Source organism: Neovison vison, chromosome 7 (assembly GCF_020171115.1).
Source record: "Neovison vison isolate M4711 chromosome 7, ASM_NN_V1, whole genome shotgun sequence".
NCBI lineage: Eukaryota > Metazoa > Chordata > Mammalia > Carnivora > Mustelidae > Neogale > Neogale vison.
This window is the reverse complement of record NC_058097.1, coordinates 54,249,434-54,275,956: the sequence shown is the minus strand read 5'-3', so window position 1 is coordinate 54,275,956 and position 26,523 is coordinate 54,249,434. Positions and strand designations below refer to the sequence as shown.

Sequence of the window (26,523 nt, the reverse complement as noted above, 5' to 3'; positions counted from 1 at the left end):
ACGTCAGCGAGTCCGAGCTGCGGGAGAGAAGCCTGGGGCCGGGGGCACCGAGCGGGGAGAGCCCGGCCCCGAGAGCAGAGCCGCGAGAGTAGACCGGGCGGGAACCGGCCGAGAGCCGGAGCCCCTCAGGCACCTGCTCTACCGCCCAGAGGATCGGCGCTCACGGAGTGGCCCGCAGGCCCCCGCCCGGGCCCAGTCCCTCCCCGGGCCCCCCCATGGCCCGGGCCGCAGCCCTCCCGCCGTCGAGATCGTCGCCGACGCTGCCGCTCCTGCCGCTGCTGCTGCTTCTGCTCCGGGAAACCGGTGAGAAACCACAGACGCCCACCCCCCGCGCGGACCCAGTCCCTTCCCCACCTTTCGAGTGGGGGGAGCCTGAGCACCTTCCCCGCTCCACCCCCAGTTCACCGAGCCCTCTCTCTCGAGCCCTCTTCCTCGCTGGCCCCTACCGACTCCGACCCTTTCCTCTCTGCAGCCCTCTCCCCTCATCACCCTTCTTTACAACTCCCCCAGCCTACACCGGACTTCTCGGCTACCCCCTCCCCCTTCCTCTGATTCTAACACCAAAAGGGTTAAATCCGAGTCTTCGCGACCTCCTCCCCACCTCGCACCGAGCTGTCAACCGGATCTGGGGTTCCGTCTCCGCTTACCCCCTCAGGCATGTGGGGAATTTCTGCTCCCTCCCCCAGCGGGAGGGTCGCGACGAGGAGACAAGACCATCCCCCCATTTTCCTTCTTCCAGGGCTGGGCGTCTGAGGCCTTGGGAGAATTGAGGGTAGGGGGCCAGATGTCCAGGTCCTCCAGAGGGCGCGGGAGCTCGGACTTTGGGTCCCTTGGAGGGCCAAGGATGAGTACCAGCGACCCTGGGCCTCAGGGAGATGAAGGCTCTGTCTCTTGGGCCCCAGAAAACAAGGGGCTGGGGCCTGGCTCCTGGGCTCCAGAAAAATGAGGGGCTGGGGGCTCCGTCTCCTGAGTCCCAGGCAGAATGAAGGCTAGGGACTATATGTCCTGGGTCCTCGTCAAATTGGGGGCAGACAGGGCACAAACTTGGTTCCAGGTTGTGAGCAGGGGGCTTTGTCTCCCGACTCCTAGGTAAAATGTTGGGGGGGGTGGAAGAGGCTCTATCCCGTGGACCTCAGATTTAATTGTGAACGTTGCAATGTCTTCTGAAATCCAGTTATAAAATGTGGGCGGGGGACCGTGTTCTTGGCTTCTAGATGTATCAAGGGCCAGAGGCTCTATCTGGAAAGCTGGAGCTCGGTCGGTGGGGTCCCAGGCCGAAAGAGCAGCTGAGTCCCACGGGCTGGGACCCTTCCCTCGCCTTGAGAGCCGTCGGCTGGGACGTCCCTGGGGAAGTTTTACCGGTTTCACTTTGGCTGAACCCGGGAGGGAGGGGCAGGCGCTCTCCCGTCTCCCGGTTCCGGACTCCCTGGTTTCGGGACCTTATCTTTTCTCTGGTCGCGCCCTTGTCGCGGGGGGGGGGGGGACGACGCGCGGAGCCGCCGCCCTAATCCCCCGCCTCTCCCTCCGCTCTGCCCACCAGCCCCCTCCCGTGCCCCTCAACCCCCTTGAGGGAGGGCGCAGCTCTCAGAGGAGGGAGGGGCTGGGAGGAAACAGGTGGAGGTTTTGGCCCCGCCCCTTGCAGGTGACCGGGCTGTTTATTCTCTACTAGAAACTCTGGATGTTGGAGTTTCCCAAGGGTTTGCCCAGAAAGTGTAGGCGGGGCGGGGAGGGTGAGGAGAGATGTCTTGGGGAGCCCTTGGTTAACCTTCTGACCTTATTTTTCCCAGCATGTCTCTGAGTTGTCTCCCAGCCTTTCCTTAGAGCTGGGTACTGCCTCCCCTTCGGTGTCAGAGGTAGGGAGATGAGGTCAGACCTGCTGCTCCGGGGAAATGCTCAAACCCGCCTGACCTTGAGCCAGGCTTTGACGTGATCCATGATCTCCTAGAGGATTCTAGATCTCCCTGGGAGGCACATCCTATTCCTGTTCCCATCTTGCAGATGGGGACACAGAGGTTTCAAAAGGGCCAGCCTCTTTCCCAGGGTCCCCAGCCTGTCCCCTGGAAGCCGGACTGCAGACTTCAGAACCTTTCTTGGCTCTGCTCCACCAGGGGCCTTTGAGACTCCATTTCCTCCTTTGTAAAACTGAGATCCTAACCCCTTTCCTTCAGGGCCATTAGGAGGATTCAGAACTCTTGCTGATCCCATGTGAAAGCTCTTGGAACCTGGGGAGGAGGGTCTTCCCCTTTCCTGACCCCTCATCCCTGTGCCTACACTCCCTGCTTTTCTCTGCCTCCCTCCCTCCCTCCCCGCCCCCTCCCCTCATTTCTCACCTCTCTCTGGTCCCCTGGCTCTCTCATCTCCCACAGAGCTCTCTCCCTTTCCTTTCCACCCATCTCTCTTTACCTGTCTCTGGCTCCTCAGCCTTCCCCCTACGTGGCCTCCTCGGACTGAGGGTGCACCACCTGGGCCTCCAGCTGGGTCCTCCCCAGCTTTTCATCCTCATCAGCCAGGTGGTGGAGGGGATGGGAGGAGAGGGGATGGCGGGCCTGCTGTCTCTTCTTGTTAGGAAAGAGGGACTGGGGAGCGAAGTGGGGGTGGGTCTGCTCACAGACAGGAGCCAGAAGGGGGGAGGGGGCAGAAGAAGAGGGGAGGGCCACTCACAGAGAGGGCAGAGATACAGGGATGGGGAGAGAAGCCCATGGAGTGTGCATCTGAAACAAATTTAGGCTTGGGATCAGAGACAAACACTAGAATGGAACCGAGAGATGGGAGAGAATGAATTACAGCCCACAGGGGTGGAATAGCAAGCTACTGAGAGGGGACAGAGAAGGGCGGGGGGGAGGGGAGGAAGCTGGACAGAGACAGCAGAATAAAGGCAAGAACTGCCTAAGGAGAGAGACACAGGTTTGGTGACAGGCTGGGAGCCCAAAAGCCTCTAGCTGTCAGTGATGTCGATGTCATGACCCAGGGAGGTCAGGGCACAGGAGAGCCTCAAGGCCAGGCGCATGTGGGGGCCCCAGGGAGTGGTGGACATGGGAGGGACAGGGAGTTGGGCATGCCAGCCAGCTCCTCCGCCCCACCAGGGACGCTGTTACATTTTTAATGTCCCAGTGAGGCTGAGAAATGGAGCAGGAGGGGGAGGAGAAGAGAGACCCACGAGATGGCCCAGGCACGCAAAAGTATTATCAGAGATGTAGGGAGATGGGCAGAGATGGGGAGATCTAGCAGGCAGGGAGGTCCCAGGACCAGAGACCCTGAGAGATGTACTCTCAGAAATCCTGAGAGATTAGAGACCCCAGGAGTCAATGCAAGGACCCAGTTTCCAGAGGCAGGAGACCCAGACCCAGGGAGACTGGGCTCTCAGATGTCAGACATAGAGAAAAGAGAATATGAGAACAGCTAGGGATGTGGGCCATCTTCTTTGGCTAGTGAAAATGTTCCAAGATGGGCTCCGGTTTGGGGGAGTCCCCAGTCTGTAAATATAAAATATACCGGATACATAGCATATGAATATATAGTGTCTGAGTAGACCGATGGTGCTGAACGGTGTGGTTCGAATTGGATTGGATGGCATGGGAATTACGTTTCATTACAACTGTCAGAGAGAACATGAGAGACATGGAAGGAAAACAGAGACTCTGAGAGAGATGGAGGTAGAGGCCAGAGACCCTACTTAGGAGTTGGAGGCACGTAGGCACTCACTCAGGGCTCTGGGACACGAGAGATCAAAGGGACAGGACCTGTAAGAGGGAGGCCAGAGTCGTGTGGCCAGAAACATTTTGGGGGCACATGTAGACTGGGTATATGAGCATTTCTTTCTGTCCAGGGGGCTCAGCCAGGAAGAGCGATCCTAGAGACTCACCCCAGAAATACCAGACCCCATAGGCGAGGGCTTCAGGGTGGTCGAGCCCCTGCAGGAAGGCAGGGAGATCTCAGCCTGGGGAAGGGAATGATAACCACCATCTGAGAGATGACCAAGGGAGATGGGGAGGCAGGTGCAGAAGTCCTGGGCACAGCCAGAAAGCCTGGGTCCTGGCGGCAGCTGCTGCTGCTCACCGCCCCCCCCAACCCGGACTGGCTCCCGGATGTCCGCTGTGGGGGTGGGCACTGTGATTAATGCAATTAATTAATTAGCAAGGTGGCTGAGGCAGCAGCTGAGGCCAGTGCTCCAAGCACGCTGGCCTTCAAGGGCCTGCTGAGTCCCGCCGCGCCCTGCAGGACAGGTCCCAGTGTTTATGGGTCAGAGGGGGTGAGCCAAGCCCTGGGGAGCCAGCCAGGCAGGAGCCCAGGAGTCGGGGCCTCTGGCCCACTCCTCCTCTAGGGTGCTGTAAGCCCTATGCATACGCCTCTCTGCCTTGATCTACCCTTCCCCAGATCTCAGGGTTTCAGGCTCTGTGTCTCTGTCCATCACGGTTTCCTTCTGGGCTCGTACTGTCCCCAGGCAGCCCCTGCTCTGCTACCCGTAAGCCCAAAGGCCTAGCCACAGGGAGAGGAAGTGTGTCCAGGGACCCCGCTGACTCCACGCTGAAACTGTCACTAGTCTGGCTTGCTGATGAAGGAGGCTTAGTGAGGTCTGTGTTCCCTGGGCCATCCTCTCCCCCGCCGTGGTGCTGGCCACATCCCAGCCAAGGTCAGGGCTCTGGCACCGCCCAGCAGCACACTGCACACTGAGACTCTAATTCCAGGCCAGCTACCAGCCCCCTGCACCCCCCCACCCCCGTACCCCATCTCCCCCACACACTGGCTTCAATTCCCATGCCTCCATTGGCCCACCCCTGTACCCCTAAGTCCCGCAGCCCCTTGGCCTCAGGTCTCAGCCTTTCCACCTTCTAAACTTGCCTCTGGTCTGGCTGAGCCTTCTTCCTCACAGCCCCAACCCCCCAACATCCCTGCCCCATCCCATTCTGAGGGCTCTTTCAGAGGCACATACCTAACCCTGCCCCCTCCCCTCCCACCCCACGTGTAACTCTCTGGGGCACCCAAAGCCCTAACTTAGCCTCAGCCTGTGCAGTTGGGTACACCACTGTTTCTCTGCCTTTGTCTCATTCATTCATTCATTCATTCATCATATTTATGGAGCCCCTATAGTGTGCAAGGCACCATTCTAGGCTTCAGAGCCACAGGAGTAAACAAAGATCCTAGTCCCCGGGCCCTGATGTTCCATGGCAAAGACACATCAGGTGCCTTGAGGAAAAGGAAGCTGGGTCTGGGGTGGGGGTGGGGGGTTGTTATTATCATTAGCGTGATGTGGGGGGATTACTTGGCCCAGCAAAGACCTGAAGGAAATGAGAGAGGGAGTGGGGAAAGCCCAGGGGGTGGGAGACAGGGCCGGAAGGAGGATTCTGGGAAACCTGGACTGCTATAAAGGCGTTAGTTTCTTTCCCGAGTGAGGGGAACCCACAGGAAGGCCCCCGATGCTACAGCTCTTCAAGCCAGAGGATTTTAGAACCTCATTTGTTCAGCCAACAGGGATAGTCCCCTTGGAGCCAGGCCCCGTTGTGGACACTGAGGGCTTAGCTTGTGAGCCTAACAGGACAAAGAATCCCTCCCCTAGTGACTTCCAGGGAGTCATGAAAGTCCAGGCTGGAAGACAGAGGAAATGCTGAGCAGGGGGAGGGGGGCAGGGCCTTCTGGGGCAGAAAGCTGGGGCCCAAAGACCTGCCTCAGGAGTCTGCCCTATGAGAAGTTAAGGGGCAGGTTTGTTTGTTTGTTTTAAGATTTTATTTATTTATTTGAGTGAGAGAGTGAGCACAAGCAGACTCTCCGCTCAGGTGGGAGCCAGATGCAGGGCTCCATCCCAGGACCCTGAGATCATGACCTGAGCCCAAGGCAGACGCTTAACTGACTGAACCACCCAGGCGCCCCGAAGAGTGGGTTTTTTAAATGCTCTGAAGTGGGCAGTGCTGAGACAAGACCCTAGATCCAGGAGGGCCACCTCCCTCAGAAGACACAGGCATCCCGCAATCACACGGCCTCCCTTAGAATGGGAAATCTGGGTCCCGGAAGGGACACAGGGGCCTAAAGGTGGGGGTGGGGCTCCGTGGGCCTGAGCTCAGGTTCCCTGGAAAAGGAATCAGGTCTCCTTCAGGAAGCCCTCCCGGCCTGCCTTGGCTGGGTCAGGCCTCGGCTCTGGGTTCTTACCCCCACTCCCTGCCACCTTCAGTCTGTGGCATCCTTGACGCTGTGCGACATTTGCCTCCCTGTCACATTGTCAGCTCTTGGAGAACAAGCACCTGACTTGTCCTGCAGCACCACACCCAGCACAGAGCCAGACATTAGTTTGGTGGTATATATATGTATTTTTTTTAAAAAGATTTTATTTATTTATTTGACAGACAGAGATCACAAGTAGTCAGAGAAGCAGGCAGATAGAGAGGAAGGGAAGCAGGCCCCCTGCTGAGCAGAGAGCCCGATGTGGGACTCAATCCCAGGACCCTGAGATCATGACCTGAGCCGAAGGCAGCGGCTTAACCCACTGAGCCACCCAGGCGCCCCTATGTGTATTTTTTAAAGATTTATTTGAGAGAGAGTGTGTGTGCACGCGTGCATGCACAGGGGAGGGGGCAGAGGGAAAGAATCTCAGGCAGACTTCCTTGCTGAGCGGTGAGCCCAATGTGGGGCTCGAGCTCATGACTCTTGAGATCATGACCTGAGCCCAAGGCAGACAATTGACTGACTGAGCCGCCCAGGCACTCCTGTTCGGTAGTGTTCATTGAGCACCTACTATATGTGAGACCCTGGTGTGGGCGCTGGGGGTACAACGGGGAACAATAGACATCCCGTCTTTGGGGACCAACCCTCTGGCACCCAGGACCTCTTTGCTGAGTTGCTCTTTTTTGCATGGACCCCCTCAAGGAGTCAACCTGCTGCCCCGCCCCCAGTCTTCATCTCAACCTCTAGAGCTTCTCTTGAGCCCTTGTCAGGACTTTTTGCTGGCTAGCCAGGTTTCCATCCAGCTTCACCTGCCCTTCAGGTTCCCTTGGTTTAAGCCTAGTCATTCTCCTGCTGAGGAACCCTCCATGGCTCCCACTTGTCTCAAAGGAGAAAACCTAACTCACTGGCCCCACCCTACTTGGCTCCCTCCAGAGCTCACGAGGCCGGATGGTTTCTCCTGACAGAGTGCCCGTCCGTCCTTACCCAGCTGAAAGGAGGCAGAGCCTTTGGGGACCTTTGTCCCACACTCAGTGCCTTTGGAGGCCAGGTGGGTGAAGGGCACCGGCCCCTGAAGGAAGAGGCAGCCTTTCCTCCGTTCCACCCCACTGGGGACCCGCAGGAGCCCCACATCCTGATTAATCACCAGGCCCTTCGGTGGGTTAGTAGATTACTGAGTGCTAGTTCATGTGTGAAACAGTGCTGTGTGGGCCAAAAGAAAACACAAGCGAAGCCGGATTTGGCCTGTGGCGGGCGGCTAACGGCCTGTTTGACTCACTGGCCCCAGGGAGCCCTAATGGGAGCCCTAATGGGAGCAATTCGTTCCATGAAACTCTCACAGGGGACCCTGGAGGGTACCGTGAACATCCCCATTTTACAGATGGAGGAACTGAGGCTCAGAAATATGGATACCCACCTGGAAAGGGACCGAGTCAGCAGGAAACCCGTTGACAACCAGTAGTGTGGCCTGTCCAAAGGAGAGAAAGCCCCGTTTCCAAAATATTAACGCTTGGGCTGTTTGGGGACATGAGTGGGAATTCCTGTGAGACGGTATATCTATTACGCAGTGTTCTTGACCGATGGCTTCTTTCCAGAAGTTTCTGGGACTGCCCCCGCTGGTGGGACTCCCTTCTGCTGGGGACCCTATCATTAGGGTCTCCTGTTAATGTTTCCTGGGTTCCCATGTGGGGCTGGTGGCCGCACACACTCCCCTTGACCCGCCTCGAGACTGAATGTCAAGTGCCACTTGTAATTATACCTACCTGGCCGGCCTTTATTCAACAAACACTGATCTCCTGTTTCCTGTGGCCCCTGAGCTAAGTGCTCCACAAATATTCTTTAATCTTTGTAACAACCCCTGGGAGGTGGGCCCTGTGATTATCCTCATTTTACAGCTGAGGAAACCAAGGCACAGAGAGGTCAAATGACTTGCCCAAAGTCACATAGGCAGGGCATGGCAGAGTCAGGATTCAAACCCAGGCAGTGTGCCCTCAGTCCCTGTGCCTTCCCACCTCGCATAACAGACCCACAGTCCTCTTTATCCTGGTTTCTATTACAAGTGAGAAAATAGGGCGCCTGGGGACTCAGTGGGTTAAGCCTCTGCCTTCAGCTCAGGTCATGATCTCAGGGTTCTGGGATCAAGCCCCACGGGCTCCACTCTCAGCAGGGGATCTGCTTGAGATTCCCTGCCTCTCTCTCCCTCTGCCCTTCCCCCTGCTCTCGCGTGCTCTCCCTCTTTTTCTTTCATAAATAAACAAAACCTTTTTAGAAAGAACAAGATAAGTGAAAAAAGAAAATACACGTTCACACAAAACCATGTATGCACATGTTTATAACAGCTTTGTTCATAATCGACAAAAAGTGGGAACAACCCCAGCGTCTATCCACTGATGCGTGGTTAAAGGGAACATGGTACATCCAGAAAATGGAATATTATTCAGCTATAAAAAAGAGAACAAAGGCCTGGTATCAGTACTGATAATGGGCACTGGGTTTCTTTGGGGAAGTGTAATTGTGTCCTAAAATTGATTATAGCAACAGACACTATATAAAATGACTCTTGTGAATATACAAAAAGTCATTGAGGAGCGCCTGGGTGGCTCAGTGGGTTAAAGCCTCTGCCTTCAGCTCGGGTCATGGTCTCAGGGTCCTGGAATTGGGCTCTCTGCTCAGTGGGGAGCCTGCTTCCCCTTCTCTCTCTGCCTGCCTCTCTGCCTACTTGTGATCTCTCTCTGTCAAAATAAAATGTTTTTTAAAAGTGATTAAATTGGACACTTTCGGTGGGTGAGTGGGAATAATATCTCAAGAAAGCTCTCAAAAAAAAATATGGGGGGCAGTTTGGGTGGCCTAGTCAGTTAGGCATCTGTCTCCCTTTGGCTCAGGTTTTGATCCCAGGGTCCTGAGATCGAGCCCCACATCAGGCTCCCTGCTCAGCTGGGAGCCTCCTTCTCCATCTCCCTCTGTTCTGACCCCTCCTGTGCTCTCTCTCCCCCAGATAAATAAATTAAATCTTAAAAGAAAAAAAAAAAAGGTTCAGAGAGCTGTTGTTTTTCTAGAAAGGTGAGAGAAAGTGTAATTCTGTGCAGAAAAAAGTGAAGGCTGCCCTCACACTTTAAATATTTAAAAACTTATTTTGTGACACGCTTTTTTTTTTTTAAAGATTTTACTTATTCATGAGAGACAGAGAAAGGCAGAGGGACAGGGAGAAGCAGGTTCCCTCAGGGCAGGGAGCCCAATGAGGGACTCTATCCCAGGACCCCGGGATCATGACCTGAGCTGAAGGCAGACGCCTAACCCAACTGAGGCCCCCAGGCGTCTGGCTTATTTATTTTTTTATTGATTGATTTTGAGGGGGATTCTTTTTTTTTCCAAACATTTTACAAGATTTTTTTTTTCGTTTGACAGATCACAAGTAGGCAGAGGGGGCGGGGGGGAGCAGGAAGCAGGCTCCCCGCTGAGCAGAGAGCCCAATGTGGGGGCTTGATCCCAGGACCCTGAGACTATGACCTGAGCTGAAGGCAGAGACTCAACCCACTGAGCCACCCAGGCACCCCACTTTTTTTTCCATCCAAACACTTTATAGTAGGAGTTTGCAAACATACAAGCAGGTGTAAGTGGGAAGAAGAGCTCAGGAGCCTGCCTCCCACTCTCCCGACAGACTCTACAGCAGATTACATTTTGCCGCATTGTCTTCAGGCTCTCTCTGTAGCTGGTTTTGGTTTTGCTGACCCATTTGAGGGTATGTTGTGGACATGATGGTGGAGACACAGGGATGCTACCTGCCTAAGGTTGAACCACCATGCTTAAGAATATTAGTGAACAGGGGCACCTAGGTAGCTCAGTTGTTAAGCGTCTGCCTTTAGCTCGGGTCATGATCCCAGAGTCCTGGGATCAAGCCCTGCATCAGGCTCCCTGCTCAGTAGGGAGTCTGCTTCTCCCTCTCCCACTCCCCCTGCTTGTATTCCCTCTCTTGCTATCTCTCTCTGTCTCTCTGTCAAATAAATAAATAGAATCTTTGGGAAAAAAAAAAAAAAAGAAGAAGAAGAATATCAGCGAACATTCCAAAGCAGCCCATAATTTAGTCCAGATTCCTGTATCCCTAGTTTTCCTCAAAATATGTTTCCTGGGGGCGCCTGGGTGGCTCAGTGGGTTAAAGCCCCTGCCTACAGCTCAGGTTATGATCCCAGGGTCCTGGGATCGAGCCCAGCATAGGGATCTCTGTTCAGCAGGGAGCCTGCTCCCCCCGCTCCCCCCTGCCTGCCTCTCTGCCTACTTGTGATCTCTGTCAAATAAATAAATAAAATCTTTAAAATAAAATATGTTTCCTGGATTGCCCTTTTGGAATGGGGACCCAACAAAGGCTCCTACATGGCATGTGGGGTCTGCATTTCCCAGGGGAGCCCCTCCATGATGGCCCCGACTAGCCTGGAGGTGTCTGGGTCCTTCCCCCTGCCACCAGTCTCTTTCTCTTTTCTCTCCAGGAGCCCAGGATGTCCAAGTTCGAGTGCCACCCGAGGTGCGGGGCTATCTGGGCGGCACCGTGCAGCTGCCGTGCCACCTGCTGCCTCCGGGACCGGAAGTCCGAGTGTCACAGGTGACCTGGCTGCATGTAGATGCGGCCGGGGTCAGCAAGAGTGTGGCCGCCTTCCACCCCTCCTATGGCCCCAGCTTCCGCAGCCCAAAACCTGGTGAAGAGCGGCTCTCCTTTGTCACTGCCGGGCAGAGTGCAGGGACCAGGCAGGGCACCGAGATGGATCTGCGGGACGCCACGCTGGCCCTCAGGGGACTGACAGTGGACGACGAGGGCAACTATACCTGCGAGTTTGCCACCTTCCCCAGTGGCACCAGTCGCGGGGTGACCTGGCTCAAAGCCATAGGTGAGCAGTGCGGGGAGTCAGGGAACAGGAGATCCCCCCCATCGTGGATCCCTTTCTCTCTGGGCTTCAGCTGTGATATTGACTTTCCCTATGGTCTTCGCTCAGTTAGCAAATATCTGTTAAGCACCTACTGCATGTCAGACTCTATCTTGCAAGTTGAGGACACGGCAGTTCCCAAGGCTTTCAAAAGTATAGACTGAGCACCTTCTAGGTGCCAAGCAGTATTCTAGGCTCTGGGCATGAAGCAGAGCTACTGGGCTTCTACTTCAATAAGGGGGTGCCAGAGAGTAAATAACATCATAAGAAAAATAGGAGTGGGTCAGGTGGATGTAGGTGCATTGGAAGCTGGGGGGTGGGGGGCAGGGGGCAGGCTACAATGTTGGCTAGGGAGGCCTGGTGAAATCTGAACAAAAACTAGAAAGAGATGAAGGAGCCCTGTAGGGTTAAGTAAGGGAAGAGAATTCTAGGCAGAGGGCATGGCAAGTGCCAAGGCCCTGTGGCAGGGTGCATTTGAGGAAGAGCAAGGAAGTCATTGTGGCCAGAGGCTTGTGAATAAAGGCAGAGTAGGAGGGGAAAAGATCAAGAAGATGATGAGGGCCACAGATCACAGACCGCCTCAAGGACCACATGAAAACTTTGGCTTTTGCCCTGAGAGAACTGGAGCTGTGGGAAGTTCTGAGCAGGGGACAGATGTGATCTGGGTTTGGTTTTCACAGACTCCTTCTGGCTGCACACTGGGGAGATAGGTGGAAGCTCAGGAACCAGAGGGCAGGAGGTAATGGCAACTAGATCAAGGTGGAGGCCGTTGGGTAGCAAGAAGATGTCGGGCTTTGGAGATACGTTAGAGGTAATGCCAGGGAATAATCAAATTAGCAAACAAAGGGAATGGAGTCCCTCATCAGGCTCTCTGCTCAGCGGGGAGCCTGCTTCCCCCTCTCTCTCTGCCTGCTGCTCTGCCTACTAGTGATCTCTCTCTCTGTCAAATAAATAAATAAGATATTTAAAAAAGAGAAAGAGAGAACACAGGCAGGGGAAGTGGGAGAGGGAGAAGTAGGCTCCCTGCTGAGCAGAGAGCCTGATGATGTGGGCCTCCATCCCAGGACCTGGGGTCATGACCTGAACCCAAGGCAGACACTTTATGACTGAGCCATCCAAGCTCCCCAAAGGCTTCCCTTTTTAATGGAGCCTGAAACCCCAGTTGTTTTGCATAATTCAAAGCACAGATCTCCACCACTCACAAAGGTCTCTCCCTGTGTCATCATGTGTTCTTTTTTTTTTTTTTTTTTTAAAGAGAATTTTTTTTTTTTTTTAAGATTTTATTTATTTATTTGACAGGCAGAAATCACAAGTAGGCAGAGAAGCAGGCAGAGAGAGAGGAGGAAGCAGGCTCCCTGATGAGCAGAGAGCCCAATGTGGGGCTCCATCCTAGGACTCTGAGATCATGACCTGAGCCGAAGGCAGAGGCTTTAACCCACTGAGCCACCCAGGTGCCCCATCATCATGCGTTCTGCTCAAGGGTTGTGTAGAGAGCACCTGCCTCTCACTAGCTATCCCCTGGGGCAGGAACATGGAACAGAACAGCCAAAGCTCTGCTTTCCCAGAGCAGCAGGTGACGTGAGAGCCCCTAAAAGGGAGAGTCAGATGTCAGGGAAGTTCCCTTGAGGAAGTGAAGCCTGGATCTGGAGGAGGAGGAAGAGCAAGCCAAGGAGAAGGGAGGCCCAGACCCTTCCAGGCACATGGTCGCCAACACCTTGCAGTGGGTGCTGCAGGGACCGAGGGAGGCGTGGGGCGCATGCCCAGAGTGGTCAGAGGACAGGTGGCTGGGCAACCAGGGAGCATGTGGGGAAGCCCATCGGAGGCTCTGGCAATCGGGAGAAAAGGAGGGAAGGAGGAGAGGGATGTACTACATTGATGAACTCTGGAGAAACCCAGTGAGATCCACAAGGCACCCGGGGCCATGACGCAGAAACTCGGGACAGTCCAGTTCTACCTGTGGGTTATTCCTCATGGACATTTTATTGTTTTCCTCCCAGTATCTTTCCATGGTTTCCAGGAAGATGGGTGAAAAGGGCAAAAAATTTCCAGCTTTGGGAAACTCTACAACCTTTATCCTACTTCCGGCACCCCCATCTCCTGGCAATTACAGGGAAGAAGTAGGAGGTCTTTTGAGCTGGACCTTTGAACTGCATTATTCTGCTTTGGCTTTTTTTGAAGAAAAAAAAAATCTCAAGCTCTTGGACGCTGTCACTGCTTTTCTGGCAGAGGAGGACGGACAGAATAATGTCACAGCACACACAGCATAGGGAGCGTCAGTCACCATCCCAAGGGTTTTACCTATCTGTTTAATCTACCCAACAACCCTCTGGGGTGGGCATTTTAGTTCTCCCCACTTTACAGAGGAGGAAACTGAGGTACAGGGCTGGGAAATGGTTTGCCCAAGGCCATGCACCTGCTAAGCAGAAGAAGTGGGATTTGAGCCCCCAGTGCTTGGGGCTTCCCGGCTCAACCCCACTGCAGAGGCGTCCATGGAAGGACCACAGGTGAGGAGTGACGTACCCCCTCCATTGCTCTCCCCAGCACAGCCCCAGAATCACGCCGAAACGCAGGAGGTCACGCTCAGCCTGGATCCTGTACCCGTGGCCCGCTGTGTCTCTGAGGGTGGCCGCCCACCCGCTCGAATCTCCTGGTTTTCACCCCTGGATGGGGAGACCAAAGAGACCCAGATGTCGGGGCCCGTGCCCGGCACAGTCACCGTCACCAGCCGGTTCACCTTAGTGCCCTTGAGCCGAGCAGATGGTGTCAAGGTCACCTGCAAAGTAGAGCATGAGAGCTTCGAGGAGCCAATCCTGCTGCCTGTGACCCTCTCCGTGCGCTGTGAGTGTGTTGGGGTGTGATCGCCTCTCCAGTATCGTCTACGCCGGCTTCCCTGGGGTACTGTCTACACCCTCCCAAGTGTTGTCTGCATCAGCCCCCCAGTCGGCACCGCCTTCCTGCCTCTTGTCTATACTGGCCTCCCCGTGTCCCCTCATTGCCTCTGCTGGCTTCGTGAGGCGCTCTCCTTCCCACCACGATCAGTGGGTGAGCTGGAATGGGTTCGCAAGAGCCAATTTTATGCATTTCGTCCCAATTCCACATCCAGGGAAGTTTTAGGGACAGCTTGAAATTGACCACTGGGGAGTATTTATACCGAGGAAATTGGCAAACTGCAAAAACGGCCCACACCCACACCCCCCAGTGTTACCCCACAGCGCGGCCAGAGAGTAACTCAGCCGGCTCTTCTCCGCCTTGGCCAAACACACCCCAGCCCCCAGCTCAGCACTCTGCACGCTAGCTCCCCGGACACTGCCTTTGGTTAAACCACTTCCTTTATCTGCTCCGGGTGTGGCAGGAATAACAGGCACTGCCTTCTTGGAACAGTAACTCCCTCCCGACCCAGGTGGCATCCCTGGACGGAGACATAGCCCGAACTGATTTGTCCCACTTGGGATATAGGTCTGCCTCCTGTCAACCCAGTTCATTTCTTCAGGAGTTCTATCTCTCTGCTGACCTCTCCCCTCTTCTGGGACTCTCCCTGTCCCTGAGCTAGTTCCCCTATTTCCTCCAGACCCCCCTGAGGTCTCCATCTCTGGCTACGACGACAACTGGTACCTAGGCCGCAGCGAGGCCACCCTGAGCTGTGACGTCCGCAGCAAACCGGAGCCCACAGGCTATGACTGGAGCACGTGAGTCCTGGGTGGACCTGGGCCCCTGAGTCCTTGGTCTGAGGGAGTCAGGTTCTGAGTCTGAGGAGGGGCCGGGATCTGGACCCCTGAATCTGAGGGAGGAGGGGCTGGGGGCCTTAGGCTCCTGGGTCTGAGGGAGAAGGGGCTGGGGCTGGACTCCTGGGTCTGAGGGAGGAGGGGTTGGGGGTCTGGACTACTGGGTCTGAAAGAAGAGGCAGCTGGGGGTCTGGACCCCTGGATCTGAGGGAAGCGCATCAGGGACCTGAGCCCGTGAGTCCTCCAGAAGGAGAGCAGTGGCCATGTAGGGTCCTGAGCATTAGCATTTATGTCCCTGGAGCTTGGATCTTAAAGGCTGTGTCATCAGGGACCAGGCCGGGCTTCCCTGATGTCCCCCTCTGGTGACCCCTGCACCTTCCAGGACAGCAGGCGTCTTCCCAGCCTCAGCAGTAGCCCAGGGCCCCCAGCTGATCATCCACTCAGTGGACAGACTGGTCAACACCACATTCATCTGCACAGTCACCAACGCCGTGGGCACGGGTCGTGCTGAACAGGTGGTCCTCGTGCGAGGTGAGCAGGCCTTGGAGGTTGTCCGCTCCCCAAGTGTTTCTCCCTTTGGGGTTCCGGGGCCGCGTTGAGGGTGGCTGTGCCGCCGGCCTGGGAAAAGATTCAGACCCGCCTTGCCAATGAGAAAGGAGGTCCGTGTGGCTTTTCTGTCTTGTCCCCACATGGGATCTGGATCGGGACGACAGGATAGGCACTGGAAGAAGAATCAGGAGGATGAGGCCTCTGCTGGAGGCTTTCTAGAAACTAGAGACCTGGAAAGAGATTCTAGGAGGAGACTCAGGGACATCGCCCTGGGCTCCAATTGGAGAGACACATGTCACACAGCTAGACAGACACGAATAGACGCATTTGAATACTGATTTCTTACCATGAGTGCTAGTCAAGTCACATCAGGAAATCAGTTTTCGCGTGTGTTGGAGGATTTGTGTTTCTAGAGGGGGTGTTTTAGAAATGGCGGCCGATGTGTCTATGGGTCGAAAGTTCTCATCAGTCAGTCTCCCTGATAATGACCTCAAACTCAGATGGGCCCTAAGACAGGAGCGGGAAAAAACAAGGCCAACTAGGCCTGAGGCACTGGCTGATGGAAATGGGGTAGGAATCACAACTGTAGACCAGGAGGGAGGCCGCGTGCCCTAAGACACAGACACGGGGACCCCCGAGCTGGGAACAGAAGCCCTTTCATGTCTCAGTAGGCAGGACCCACATCTCCAGAGACATACTCTGCTCTGAGATGGCCTCAGAATCAAAACAGAAACTCATCTAAAACAACCCGCACCCTCAGACCCACCGTCACCAAGACACGCAGCCCACTTGAGCAGAGGCATACACCAGACAAAGCCAGGTGACCCCAGCCCAGAGCCCCCCAGGATACCACGTGTACCATTCTTAGAAACATCCTCCAGGCACACCCATTCATGCAGCACACCCGTGCAAACACACAACACAGGGAATAGTGCCTTGGTGGGCCAGGGGGCGGGGGGTGTGCTCAGAAACATGACCAAAGACAGACACACATAAATGTGAGGACACATAAGTGTGAGTACTCCCGCACACCTGGAGATAGGTGCCACGGCCAGACACAGAAACAGATCCCTTTCCTGAGACATAATCTTATAACACACACGTGCACACATGCACACAGACCCCTAGAAACAAATGGAAACAGATCCCTCTCAGGAATTCTGACACGCCCCATAGATACACAGCGCCCCCGCTCAGACCCACTGTCCCAGGAAGTCATACTGTCCCAGACACTATCACGCAGACATGCCCACCGCGGGGAGAAACCCCAACAGTGTCACATGCAGAAACCGTCCCTCACGCACAGATCCTGACAAAGAACCTCAGAGATGTTCCCCGAGGCGCACGCCCTCAGAAACTCCCCAGAAACCCTGCTGCATTCAACAGATCGTCATCTCACAAATATTTGTTGAGGGTTCCTCTTTGCCAGCATCCCCCTTGATGTTGGGGAGACGATGGTGAACTGGACTCAGCCCCGCCCTGGAAGACAAACCCCTGGGAGGGCCAACTCCATCCACCCCGCCACGCCCCGCTGTAAAGCCCGCCCTTGAACCTCTACCCCAGATCCACACCCCAGAACCTGGTCTCCCCAGGCACAGTCATCAGGACACCCCTGAAAGGGGCAGAGCCTTGAACACACAGATGCAGTCATACCTGAGGGTCACCGAAGGAATACACACCCACAAACACGCGGACACCCCCCACAGCCCCTTGAACACACAGAAATCCCAGGGACGTCCCCCGCCGGAAACCACCCCCTCCAAGAGAACACACCAGCCTCAAAGTTAAGCCCTTCACACACACCCCTCAGAGAGACTCAGCCCTATGGGAAGACACTGCAGCTCTGCAGGGAGCCCGACGCAGGACGTGATCCCAGGACCCCGGGATCGTGACCCAAGCGGAGGGCAGATGCCCCACCGACTGAGCCCCCCAGGCGCCCCTCACTCTCAGCCCTTGAGTCGCATCTAGAGGGTCTCGGTCACCTTGCATTCCTGCACACGCCCAGACCCAGATGTGCGGTCCCAGGCACTGGGTTCAGGTTTCGTGTAAGCACAACCGTAGGCTGTGCCACAGGCGAGACTGTGCCTCGGAGAGACAGGAGAACTTTTGACCCACAGGCTCATGAACACACCCACCTGCTCCAAAATACCACGTGCAGAAACCCAGATAAACATTCCATCCTGCGCCGAAACAGGTTCCCGGACGTCACTGATGGGCGTTCTGAGTAAGAAAACTGTTGCACGCCTCTAACCAGTGTACCGGTATAGACAGATATGACAGACAAAAAAAAAGAAAAAGTTTCACAAGATAGTACTTATTCTTCCTACTTGGGAGACACTTTTTCTAGTCTACTTTTTTTTTTTTAACTGCTCCTCTTGAATTGCTAAATGGATTTGATAGCCCTCAGGTGGGGCTTTATTTGAAAATGCCACTCTTTTTTTTTTTGACACAGAGAGAGAGATAGAGAGATCACAAGTAGGCAGAGAGGCAGGCAGGGGTGGCGGGGGGGGGGGGAAGCAGGCTCCTTGCTGAGCAGAGAGCCTGATGTGGGACTCTATCCCAGAACCTTGAGATCATGACCTGAGCCAAAGGCAGAGGCTTAACCCACTGAGCCACCCAGGTGTCCCTGAAAATGCTGCTCTTAAAAGAAACACCCGGAGAGAAACACGGGCCCTCTGGAGCCTGGGTCCCAGCCCCTCCTATGTGCGGGGTGTGGGTAAGAGGGGTTTAGGTATAAGTGGGTTCCCCGCCCCCTGATTTCTCCCCATCTGCAGCCCTGCATGCAGGGGTGGGGGAAGGGGCATGTGTAAAATGTGTAAAATGGTTCTAGGTTTAAACTGTATCAATGTCTATTCCTGGTGTGGGGCCTAGACCCCACCCCTTGTCCCCGCCCCACCTCCTGCACTCTTAGCAGTCCCTGGCTTCCATCTCCACTTCCAGACCCTTCCCCTCCCAGCTGCTGGCCCACTGCCAGGAATACTAGCCCAGCTGGAGACAGTGGGCTTTATGAGCCCCATGTTCCACAACTGGGGACATGGCCCAGCCAGGAGGCAGGCTACATGGCCTGGACCAGGTGCTCCCAGCCACTTCCAAGGGGTACAGGGTTTCTCAGGAGCACCCTCCCCCTTCTTTCCTCCTTCTCTCAAATCCACCGGGCTCTGGAATCTTGACAGTCTTGACCCCCAATCCAGCTTGGCTTTTTCCTGGCTCAATCCACCCAAGATTCCATGACCCTAACCTCAGAGCTTTTGTGAGGATCCTCCCTGTCCAGGCCTGTCCAAAGCAAGTCGCAAACTCGGATGCCTCTGGGGTCCTGGCCAGTGACCCTCTGGCTGGGCGCAGAACCCCTGTTCCGACCCCCCGCAGCCGCCTTCACGCAGCTACTGCCCTCCACCGGGCAGAGATGAGAACTTGCTATGGCCGATCTGAGTTTGTTTTTCCCTAAAAGAAATCTGGATTTTTTTGAGGGGGGGGTGAAATCACCTAGTTTCTGCAATGTTAGCAAGTTTAATTTTTGAAAAACCCTGTGCGGGTATCAGGAAACACATCTGGGGGCCACCAGTTGGCAACCCCCCTCGCACCCCCATCCAAAGTGCCCAGTGTGTGTAGCCCAGAGTGGACAGGTTCTACCTTCTCTCCACCTCCCCTGTCTTCTGCCCAGAGTCACCTCCCCGATTTTCCCGTCACTGCTCCTGTTGTGTCCTCTGCCCCCCAACCCCCCACCACAGATGTGTCCTCTTGACCTCGTGTCTCCCTTTTCTCTCTCTCTCACCCCTCCTTCTCTCTCCTCAGACACACCCCGGGCCTCACCCCGAGACGTGGGTCCAGTGGTGTGGGGGGCCGTGGGGGGGACACTGCTGGTGCTACTGCTTCTGGCTGGGGGGTCCTTGGCCTTCATCTTGCTGAGGGTGAGGAGGAGGAGGAAGAGCCCTGGAGGAGGAGGAGGAGGAGGAGAGAGCAGTGGAGGAGGAGCCTACGATCCAAAAACTCAGGTGTTTGGGAATGGGGGCCCCGTCTTCTGGACGCCAGCCGCCCCTGGCCCCCTGAAGCCGGATGGCAAAGAGGAGGAGGACGAGGAGGAAGAGGAGGAGAAGGCAGAGGAAGGTCTCATGTTGCCTCCACCCAAGGCTCTCGAGGACGACATGGAGTCCCAGCTGGACGGCTCCCTCATTTCACGGCGGGCAATTTACGTGTGACCCTGAGACAGACAGAGACAGAGACAGAGACACAGCCAGCCACGCCAGCCAAAGGGTTCCAGACTGGTTGGACTCGTTTTTCTGGACGACACTGGAGCTCAGATGCCACCTCCCACTTCCCTGGGTTTGGGAGGGAGCTGGAATCACACACTGGACTTCTGTCTCCAGAGCTGCATGGGGAAGGGGAGGCCCCGGGGGAGCCCGATCATGGGGACCTAGAGAGGAACCCCCCCTACACACACACAGAGAACTTGTTTTTGGCTCTGACCTGCCCCGGCCCCATGGCACTCAGGAGTTAATAAACACCTTGGAGGAAAACATCGGGGGTGTCTTGTAATACGTCAGACCCCCTCACTGCGGGGTGGGACAGGGACTACTAGGTCCCGGGGGTGGGAGCCTGATGGGGACTAGACTTCGGGGGCCAAGGGAGGGGAGGGGGGCTCTGACTACTTGGATTGTTCAAGGACATACTGGATGCATGAGACCCCCAAGGCCAATGCAACTCCGGAAGGGAGTTGCTGGCTTCTGGGCTCAGAGACTAGGGAAGTTGGACTTGAGGGCTGGACTTGAGCCATGGGGCTGACCCAGGACTGTGGCTGCCTTTCTGCCAGGGGCGGGGGTGGGGGGAATAGCCAAACTGGTGAGAGCTCAGAGCTCCCCAGAACAGACAGGGAACCTGGACTGGTTTGCCCTCATGGGGTGGGGCCAGAGCTCAAACTTGACCTTCTTCGGTTGCTGAGGATCTCAGGAGGGAGGGAGGCCCCCTTTGTTCTCTGGGCCCTGAGGATATAGGGCAGGTGGAGGTATTAAGGAACCAGAAAAGTCCCATCTTGATGACACTGAACCGTGGCCTTTCTCAGTCAGCCTTCTTCCTCTTGTCCTGGTCGCAACGGGTTTTCAATGATTCCAAGGGAGGGGCTGCAGCTCCTCCAACTAGAAAATCTCCCAAACCCATGCCTGGGAAATGGGGGGGAGTTGGGGGGGCCAGTTTCGGTCCCAGGCACCTCTGCTCTCCCGAGCCCCACCACAGAGGATGCGCCCGGAATGCCCGCGCTGAGCCGCCAGGTGGGGCTTGGGGCGTCCATTTCCCACCAGTATTGATTTCCACTCACTCTGCCAGGGACACAGAGGTGACTTAGGCAGACATAGCTCCGCCCTCCCACTTCCCCCCTCCCCACCGGGCGCGCGGGAATAAAAACAGGAATAACAGTACTTTCAGGATGGCACTGTGTGGACTGAGTGAGCAGCAGTTACCATCATCCCGCCAGCTCTGAAGCCCTCCTGAGGCCGCCAGGCTGCAGAGCAGGAAGTTGTGGAAACGAGCAACCCAGACATTCTTCCTCTGGGCAACTGAGCCATGGGGCTGGCCGAGGGTGGAGCCTGTGGGTGGGGCTTGCGAACAAGTGCAGTTTCCTCTGGTTGTTTATGGTCTTGTCCCCCACCTCGGGTCCCCCATGCCTCCTCCCCAAAATGGGAATTTGGACAGTCTGGCATGGGGTGGATCCTGGAGCGCCGGTCCCCTCCTCGCACATCTGGCAAACACCAACCAGGTGCCAGACCGTGCCCCTTGGAGCTCGCAGTGGCCATGGAAAATGACAAACAGGTGACATGGGGGACAGAGAAGGACTCCAACCGAGAGACCCCGGGGACATAGCTTCTCTCAGTTCCTTCCCCTGTTACGTTGGCAGAACCACATCCCCTGCCCAGGGTGATTCCATTCCCTGTAATGAATGAAGGGTTCTGATCCTGATTCCAGAATACCCACCATTCTGCGCCTCTTAGCTCTGCTGGGTCACCTCCCTTCCCTCCTCTGCCAATCCCATCTTCTCTGGCCCTGTGGTCTTTTTGCTGCTCCTTCAAAGTAACACAAGGCTTCCTCAGGGCTTTTGCACTGGCTGTTTCCTCTGCCTGGAATGTTCTCATTTCCTCCTGGCTCACCCCCTACAGTCCCTTCAGGCCTTTGCTCAAATGTCGCCTCACAGTAAGTCTCTCTCTGATGACCCTTGGGGTTCCCTGCTCTGTCACTTCCTTACCACCTTCCCCACTCTGTTTTAACCCTTGATCCCTTACTGCCACCTGGCGTGTTAGCTGTTGTGTTTGTCTCTGCGCCCTTGGTCTCTCTACCCAGCTAAAACAGATGTTCCATGGGAACAGGGACTTGCAGATGTTTTATTCGACGCTGGCACGCGACAAACGCTCAGTAAGAACCAGGGAGAGGAGGCAGGCAGGTGGGTGATGACTTAGAAAATAAGGAGCTCTGGCTTCCTCCTGGAGACCCCCTGACGCTGTCCCTCTTCTTGCAGAGACCCCCAACACAGCAGGCGCAGGGGCCACGGGTGGCATCATTGGGGGCATCATCGCTGCCATCATTGCTACTGCTGTGGTCGCCACAGGCATCCTCATCTGTCGGCAGCAGCGGAAAGAGCAGAGGCTACAGGGGGCAGAGGAGGAGGATGAGTGAGTGATGGGCCCCGAGAACTGGGCGGAGGAAGGGTCCCAGAATCTGGGAACCCAAGGGGTGGGGGGAGGGGAGCGACCCCAGATCACTGTGACTTAAGTGGAGTAGAGAGGAGAGTTTCTTTCTGTCTCCTGTAAAGTGTGGGTATGACAGCTCTGCTCTGTGACGTCACCAGAGCCCAGGCTTCTGCCACCTTGTTGTTCTAACTTCCCTTCCCTCACATTCCAAGATGGCTCCCCATTCTTCTAGCACTGTCTATATACTTGACAACCAGATACAGCCCCCTGACCTCAAAGCCCCTATTCCTGCCTGGGGGAAAGACAAATAGAGGGCAGTGGGAACCCATCACTTGCCTCACTTTCCGTCAGCCAGAACCTGTTTACATGGTATATCAGCTTCAGGGGAAGCTGGGAAATGTAGTCTTTACCCAGGGCAGCCAAAATCTCAATCTGGCCTGCTAAAATCTCAATCTGAGAACGGAAGTGCCTGGATATTGGAAGAGAACTAATCACACTTCTCTGTGCAGAGCACTTGTTATGTGCCAGGCTTGGTGAAATGCATTTTACGTGTGTGACCTCGATGAGGCCTCACATCCATTCATTGATTCAGTGAGTATTAAGAAAGTAACCATTCAGGGCCAGATGCCAGAGGTTAGGAATGCAATGATGAGGCAAACATTTTTAAAATGTTCACACGTGTAAATACATCACAGAAACGAAATTCTCATAGGGAACCCATGATACCCACTTCAAAGAGGAAACAGTTCCAGAGAGCCAGAATCACTTGCTAAAACTCTTCCATCAAGTGAGCATTTGGGGACCAAAATGATTCTGAAGTAACATAGTCCAGTGTGTGCATGTGTGTTTGTGTTTCTGTGTGTGTGTGTGTGTGTGTGTGTGTGTAGTAAGGGTAGGGACACTTGTTAAAAATGCAGATTCCTGGGCTTACACTAAACCTACTGAATCAGAACTTAAAAGATTTTATTTATTTATTTATTTGACAGAGAGAGTGAGAGAGGGAACATAAGCAGGGGAAGCGGGAGAGGGAGAAGCAGGCTTCCTGGGGAGCAGGGAACCCAGTGTGGGGCTCGATCCCAGGACCCCAGGATCATGACCTGAGCCGAAGGCAGACAGACGTTTAATGACTGAGTCACCCAGGTGCCCCTGAATCAGAACTTTTGCAGGAAGGGCCTGAAATCTGTAGCTCCCTGAGTGATTCTGATTCACAAGGAAGTTTCTGCAACTTTCATTTATTCATCCATTTTTTTAAACAAAGATTTACTTATCTGAGAGAGAGAGAACATGAGCAGGAGGAGCAGGGAGAGGGAAAATCCCAGGCACACTCTACACTGAGCACAGACCCCCACACAGGACTTGATGCCACAACTCCAAGATCATGATCCAAGCCAAAACCAAGAGCTGGACGGTTATCCAGCTGTACCACCCAGGCACCCCTCATTCATTTTTTAAACAAATACTTTCTGACTTCCTCACACTGAGAACACTGTTGAGGACACGGATCTCATTCTTTCCTCATTTTGTTCACAGTAGCATAGTTATTGAATGATATCAGAAATAATGTTTCAAATACACTCAGTAATGTTTCAAATACAAACTCAGTAAACTTGCTCCAAGAGAGAACAGCTAGATAGAACCATATATCAGGAGTCCCTAATCCTCCTGGAGAATCAGGGAGGCTTCCTGGAAGAAGAGAAATTCATGGGATGAATAAGAGTTAGCTGGGCAAGGGGGGCTTTTGGGGGAGAGGCAGCAGAAAAAGAGATCGGGCAGAGGGAAGGGCATCTGCAGTGATCCTGGGATAGGAGGGCTTCTTGGGTCTGAGACTCCACTTGACCTTCCTCCTACCCAACAGTCTGGAGGGGCCTCCCTCATACAAGCCACCAACCCCCAAGGCGAAGCTGGAGGAGCCTGAGATGGTAAGCACTTCCCCAGGAGCCCAAGCTGCCCCCACCTCCACACCCGCACCTTTTCCCACTGAGGCCAGGGCTAGGAGGGTGGACTTCTGGGGAGAGGCCAGCTGTGAGAGGGTCCTGACCTGCCCCTCTTTCTTCCTTGCAGCCCTCCCAGCTTTTCACTCTTGGGGCCTCAGAGCACAGCCCACTCAAGACCCCCTACTTTGATGCTGGCGTCTCATGTGCGGAGCAGGTGGGAATTCAGGGAGGGTTCGGGGTTTGGGCTTAAGGGCCAGGGATCAGCTTCTGACATAAAAGGTCCATCACTAAAGGTCATAACTCAAGGCCAGTGCTGTATACTCAGAGCTTAGAGCACGGAGATGTGTTTGGGATTCAGTGGGGGAGATCATGGTTGAAAAAGTCCAAGGACATGAGGTCTTTGTCACTTAGTGAAGACTGGTTGAACATATACATTTGCCAGATACTGTGCCTGGAGATGAGACAAAACCAGTTATCATTCCCCTCTGTGGTCTCTTGGATGTCGGGTCAGATACCGAAGCTGAGACAAATCAAGGTTTAAGGAGCTCTTCAGGGCTTAAGTTTAAGTAGTTGAGGTCAAGATTGAAGTCAAATGTTCATGGAGAAAGTCTTGTGGTCAGCAATCAAAAGACAAAGGAGAGGCCCAGGACTGACAGGCTCTGGGCTTTGAGCTGGAGACAAGCCATATGATTGCTCCAGTGCGATTTCTTTTTTTTTTTTTTAAGATTTTATTTATTTATTTGACAGAAATCACAAGTAGATGGAGAGGCAGGCAGAGAGAGAGAGGGAAGCAGGCTCCCTGCTGAGCAGAGAGCCTGATGCGGGACTCGATCCCAGGACCCTGAGATCATGACCCGAGCCGAAGGCAGTGGCTTAACCCACTGAGCCACCCAGGCGCCCACTCCAGTGCAATTTCCACCCAGCCAAACAAGCGATGAAGTCAGGACTGGCTGGCATAAAGAGATGGTCAGGATTTGGGGGGTCAGAGGGCAGGCTGGGATTCTGTGTAATGCACAGGAGATGACCTTGGACTCTTTTTCCCTCCCTGTCTCCAGGATATGCCGCGATACCATGAGCTGCCCACCTTGGAAGAACGGTCAGGGCCCCTGCTCCTTGGGGCCACGGGCCTGGGTTCCCCCATCCTGGTGCCTCCTGGGCCACCTGTCGTGGAGGGGGTTTCCCTGGACTTAGAGGAGGATGAGGAGGAGGAGGAGGAAGACTATCTAGATAAGATCAACCCCATCTATGATGCCCTGTCCTACTCCAGCCCCTCTGATTCCTACCAGAGCAAAGGCTTTGTCATGTCCCGGGCCATGTATGTGTGAGCTGCCATGGCCCTGGCCTCTCACCTCTCACTTTTGAGCCCTTCACTTTCTGGGATCTAGATCAGGGATCTAGTGCCCCCTGACCTCTGGCCAGGCCATGGCCAGTTAACACACAAAAATGCATCTCATCTGTGACTTCTGCCTTGGTGGCTCCACTATGACCTCTAACCCATGATCTCTGACCCAGAGAAACTGGCCATGCAGAAACCTGGTAACCTTATCTCACATGGGGACAGGGGAATATGTTTCTGCACAACCTCTGACCCAAGGTCTCCTAAGACTGTGACCTTAGATCATACCTCTCATGTCCCATCATCTCCGGACTCCCCCCAAATCCCATAGAAGACCCCAGACCTCCGAGTTGTCCTCAGGCAGTAAAATCCCAATAATTCTGCGGGGTAGGTGTTGGGGGTACCCTGCTGCTCAGACCTGAGCCCTCCAGGCAGCAGAGCCCCACTCACCCCCTCCCTACCCTGTCTGTTCCCCAAAGACAAGAGGGAAGGGATTCCCCACCCCAAGGCAGAGCTTCCCCACCTCCTCCCTCCTGCAGGCAGGAGTCTCAGGGTCCAGACCCTTCCCTGAGCCCCCACTACCCCAATTCCTGTCTACAGGGGATTAAGCCTCATCCCAGGTCTAGATGGGTTAAGTTTCATGCGGTGTGCCTTGCCGGCCCCAGCCTTGGAAGAAGTTGCTGTTACTTTGAAGACTACTGAGTCCTTTTACTCCTGCCCAGTGGGATGGGACCCAAACATCTCCCAGGAGGAAGATTGGCCGGGGTGGGGGCGGGGGGTGGATGCTGGGGATATAATACTGTTTTTGTAATATAGCATTTCCTACAAAATCTGAGTTTATACTTTGACCAGATGTCAACTTGTGTTTTCTGTGGGATGTGAAGGGAATGGGAGTGGGACATGAGAAACAAATAGGGCACCTAGAGCTGAAGGAAATCAGGAGGCTAGAAGTCAAGATGGGTTACAGGCAAAAAAACAAAAGGCCCAAAGATATATTAAAAATAATAATTAAGTGAGGGGATAATGAGCGAAAACGCGTAAACCAAAAACGTAATGATGGATAACAGAAGGAGAGGGGGAGTCCAGGGCAGGGTGGTTGTCAAGGAACGGCAATCTAACGGGTGACGGACGGAAATAAACGGAACAAAGATAGAAATGGCCGTAATTCCGTCTGAGGGACTCAGGTTTAAAGGATAAGTGGCAAGTAAGTATAAGCCAAAGGCAAAATTACGAATAATGTAATGGAAT

At 54.7% G+C, this 26,523-nt stretch overlaps 1 protein-coding gene across 2 annotated transcripts; it reads left to right on the top strand.

Annotated features, from left to right (window-relative positions):
* On the top strand, nt 1-26,123 carry NECTIN2 (nectin cell adhesion molecule 2). Of its 2 annotated transcripts, XM_044257149.1 has the most exons (9): nt 1-303; nt 10,632-11,027; nt 13,605-13,901; nt 14,632-14,749; nt 15,168-15,316; nt 21,834-21,987; nt 23,861-23,924; nt 24,067-24,153; nt 24,995-26,123. In XM_044257149.1, the coding sequence occupies exons 1-9, from the start codon at nt 216-218 to the stop codon at nt 25,262-25,264; spliced, it is 1,623 nt and encodes a 540-aa protein (XP_044113084.1). In that variant the 5' UTR covers nt 1-215; the 3' UTR covers nt 25,265-26,123. The 2 variants fall into 2 exon arrangements, with proteins under 2 accessions (XP_044113084.1, XP_044113085.1); XM_044257150.1 differs by lacking the exons at nt 21,834-21,987; nt 23,861-23,924; nt 24,067-24,153; nt 24,995-26,123 and adding an exon at nt 19,127-19,850.
* The last annotated feature ends 400 nt before the right edge of the window (nt 26,124-26,523 follow it).

Bases quoted from the DNA above. Each gene is read 5' to 3' on its own strand.
- NECTIN2 (XM_044257149.1), top strand. From the start codon at position 216: ATGGCCCGGGCCGCAGCCCTCCCGCCGTCGAGATCGTCGCCGACGCTG. The intron at 304-10,631 runs GTGAGAAACCAC...TTTTCTCTCCAG, and splicing joins GCTTCTGCTCCGGGAAACCG to GAGCCCAGGATGTCCAAGTT. The intron at 23,925-24,066 runs GTAAGCACTTCC...TCTTCCTTGCAG, and splicing joins AGCTGGAGGAGCCTGAGATG to CCCTCCCAGCTTTTCACTCT.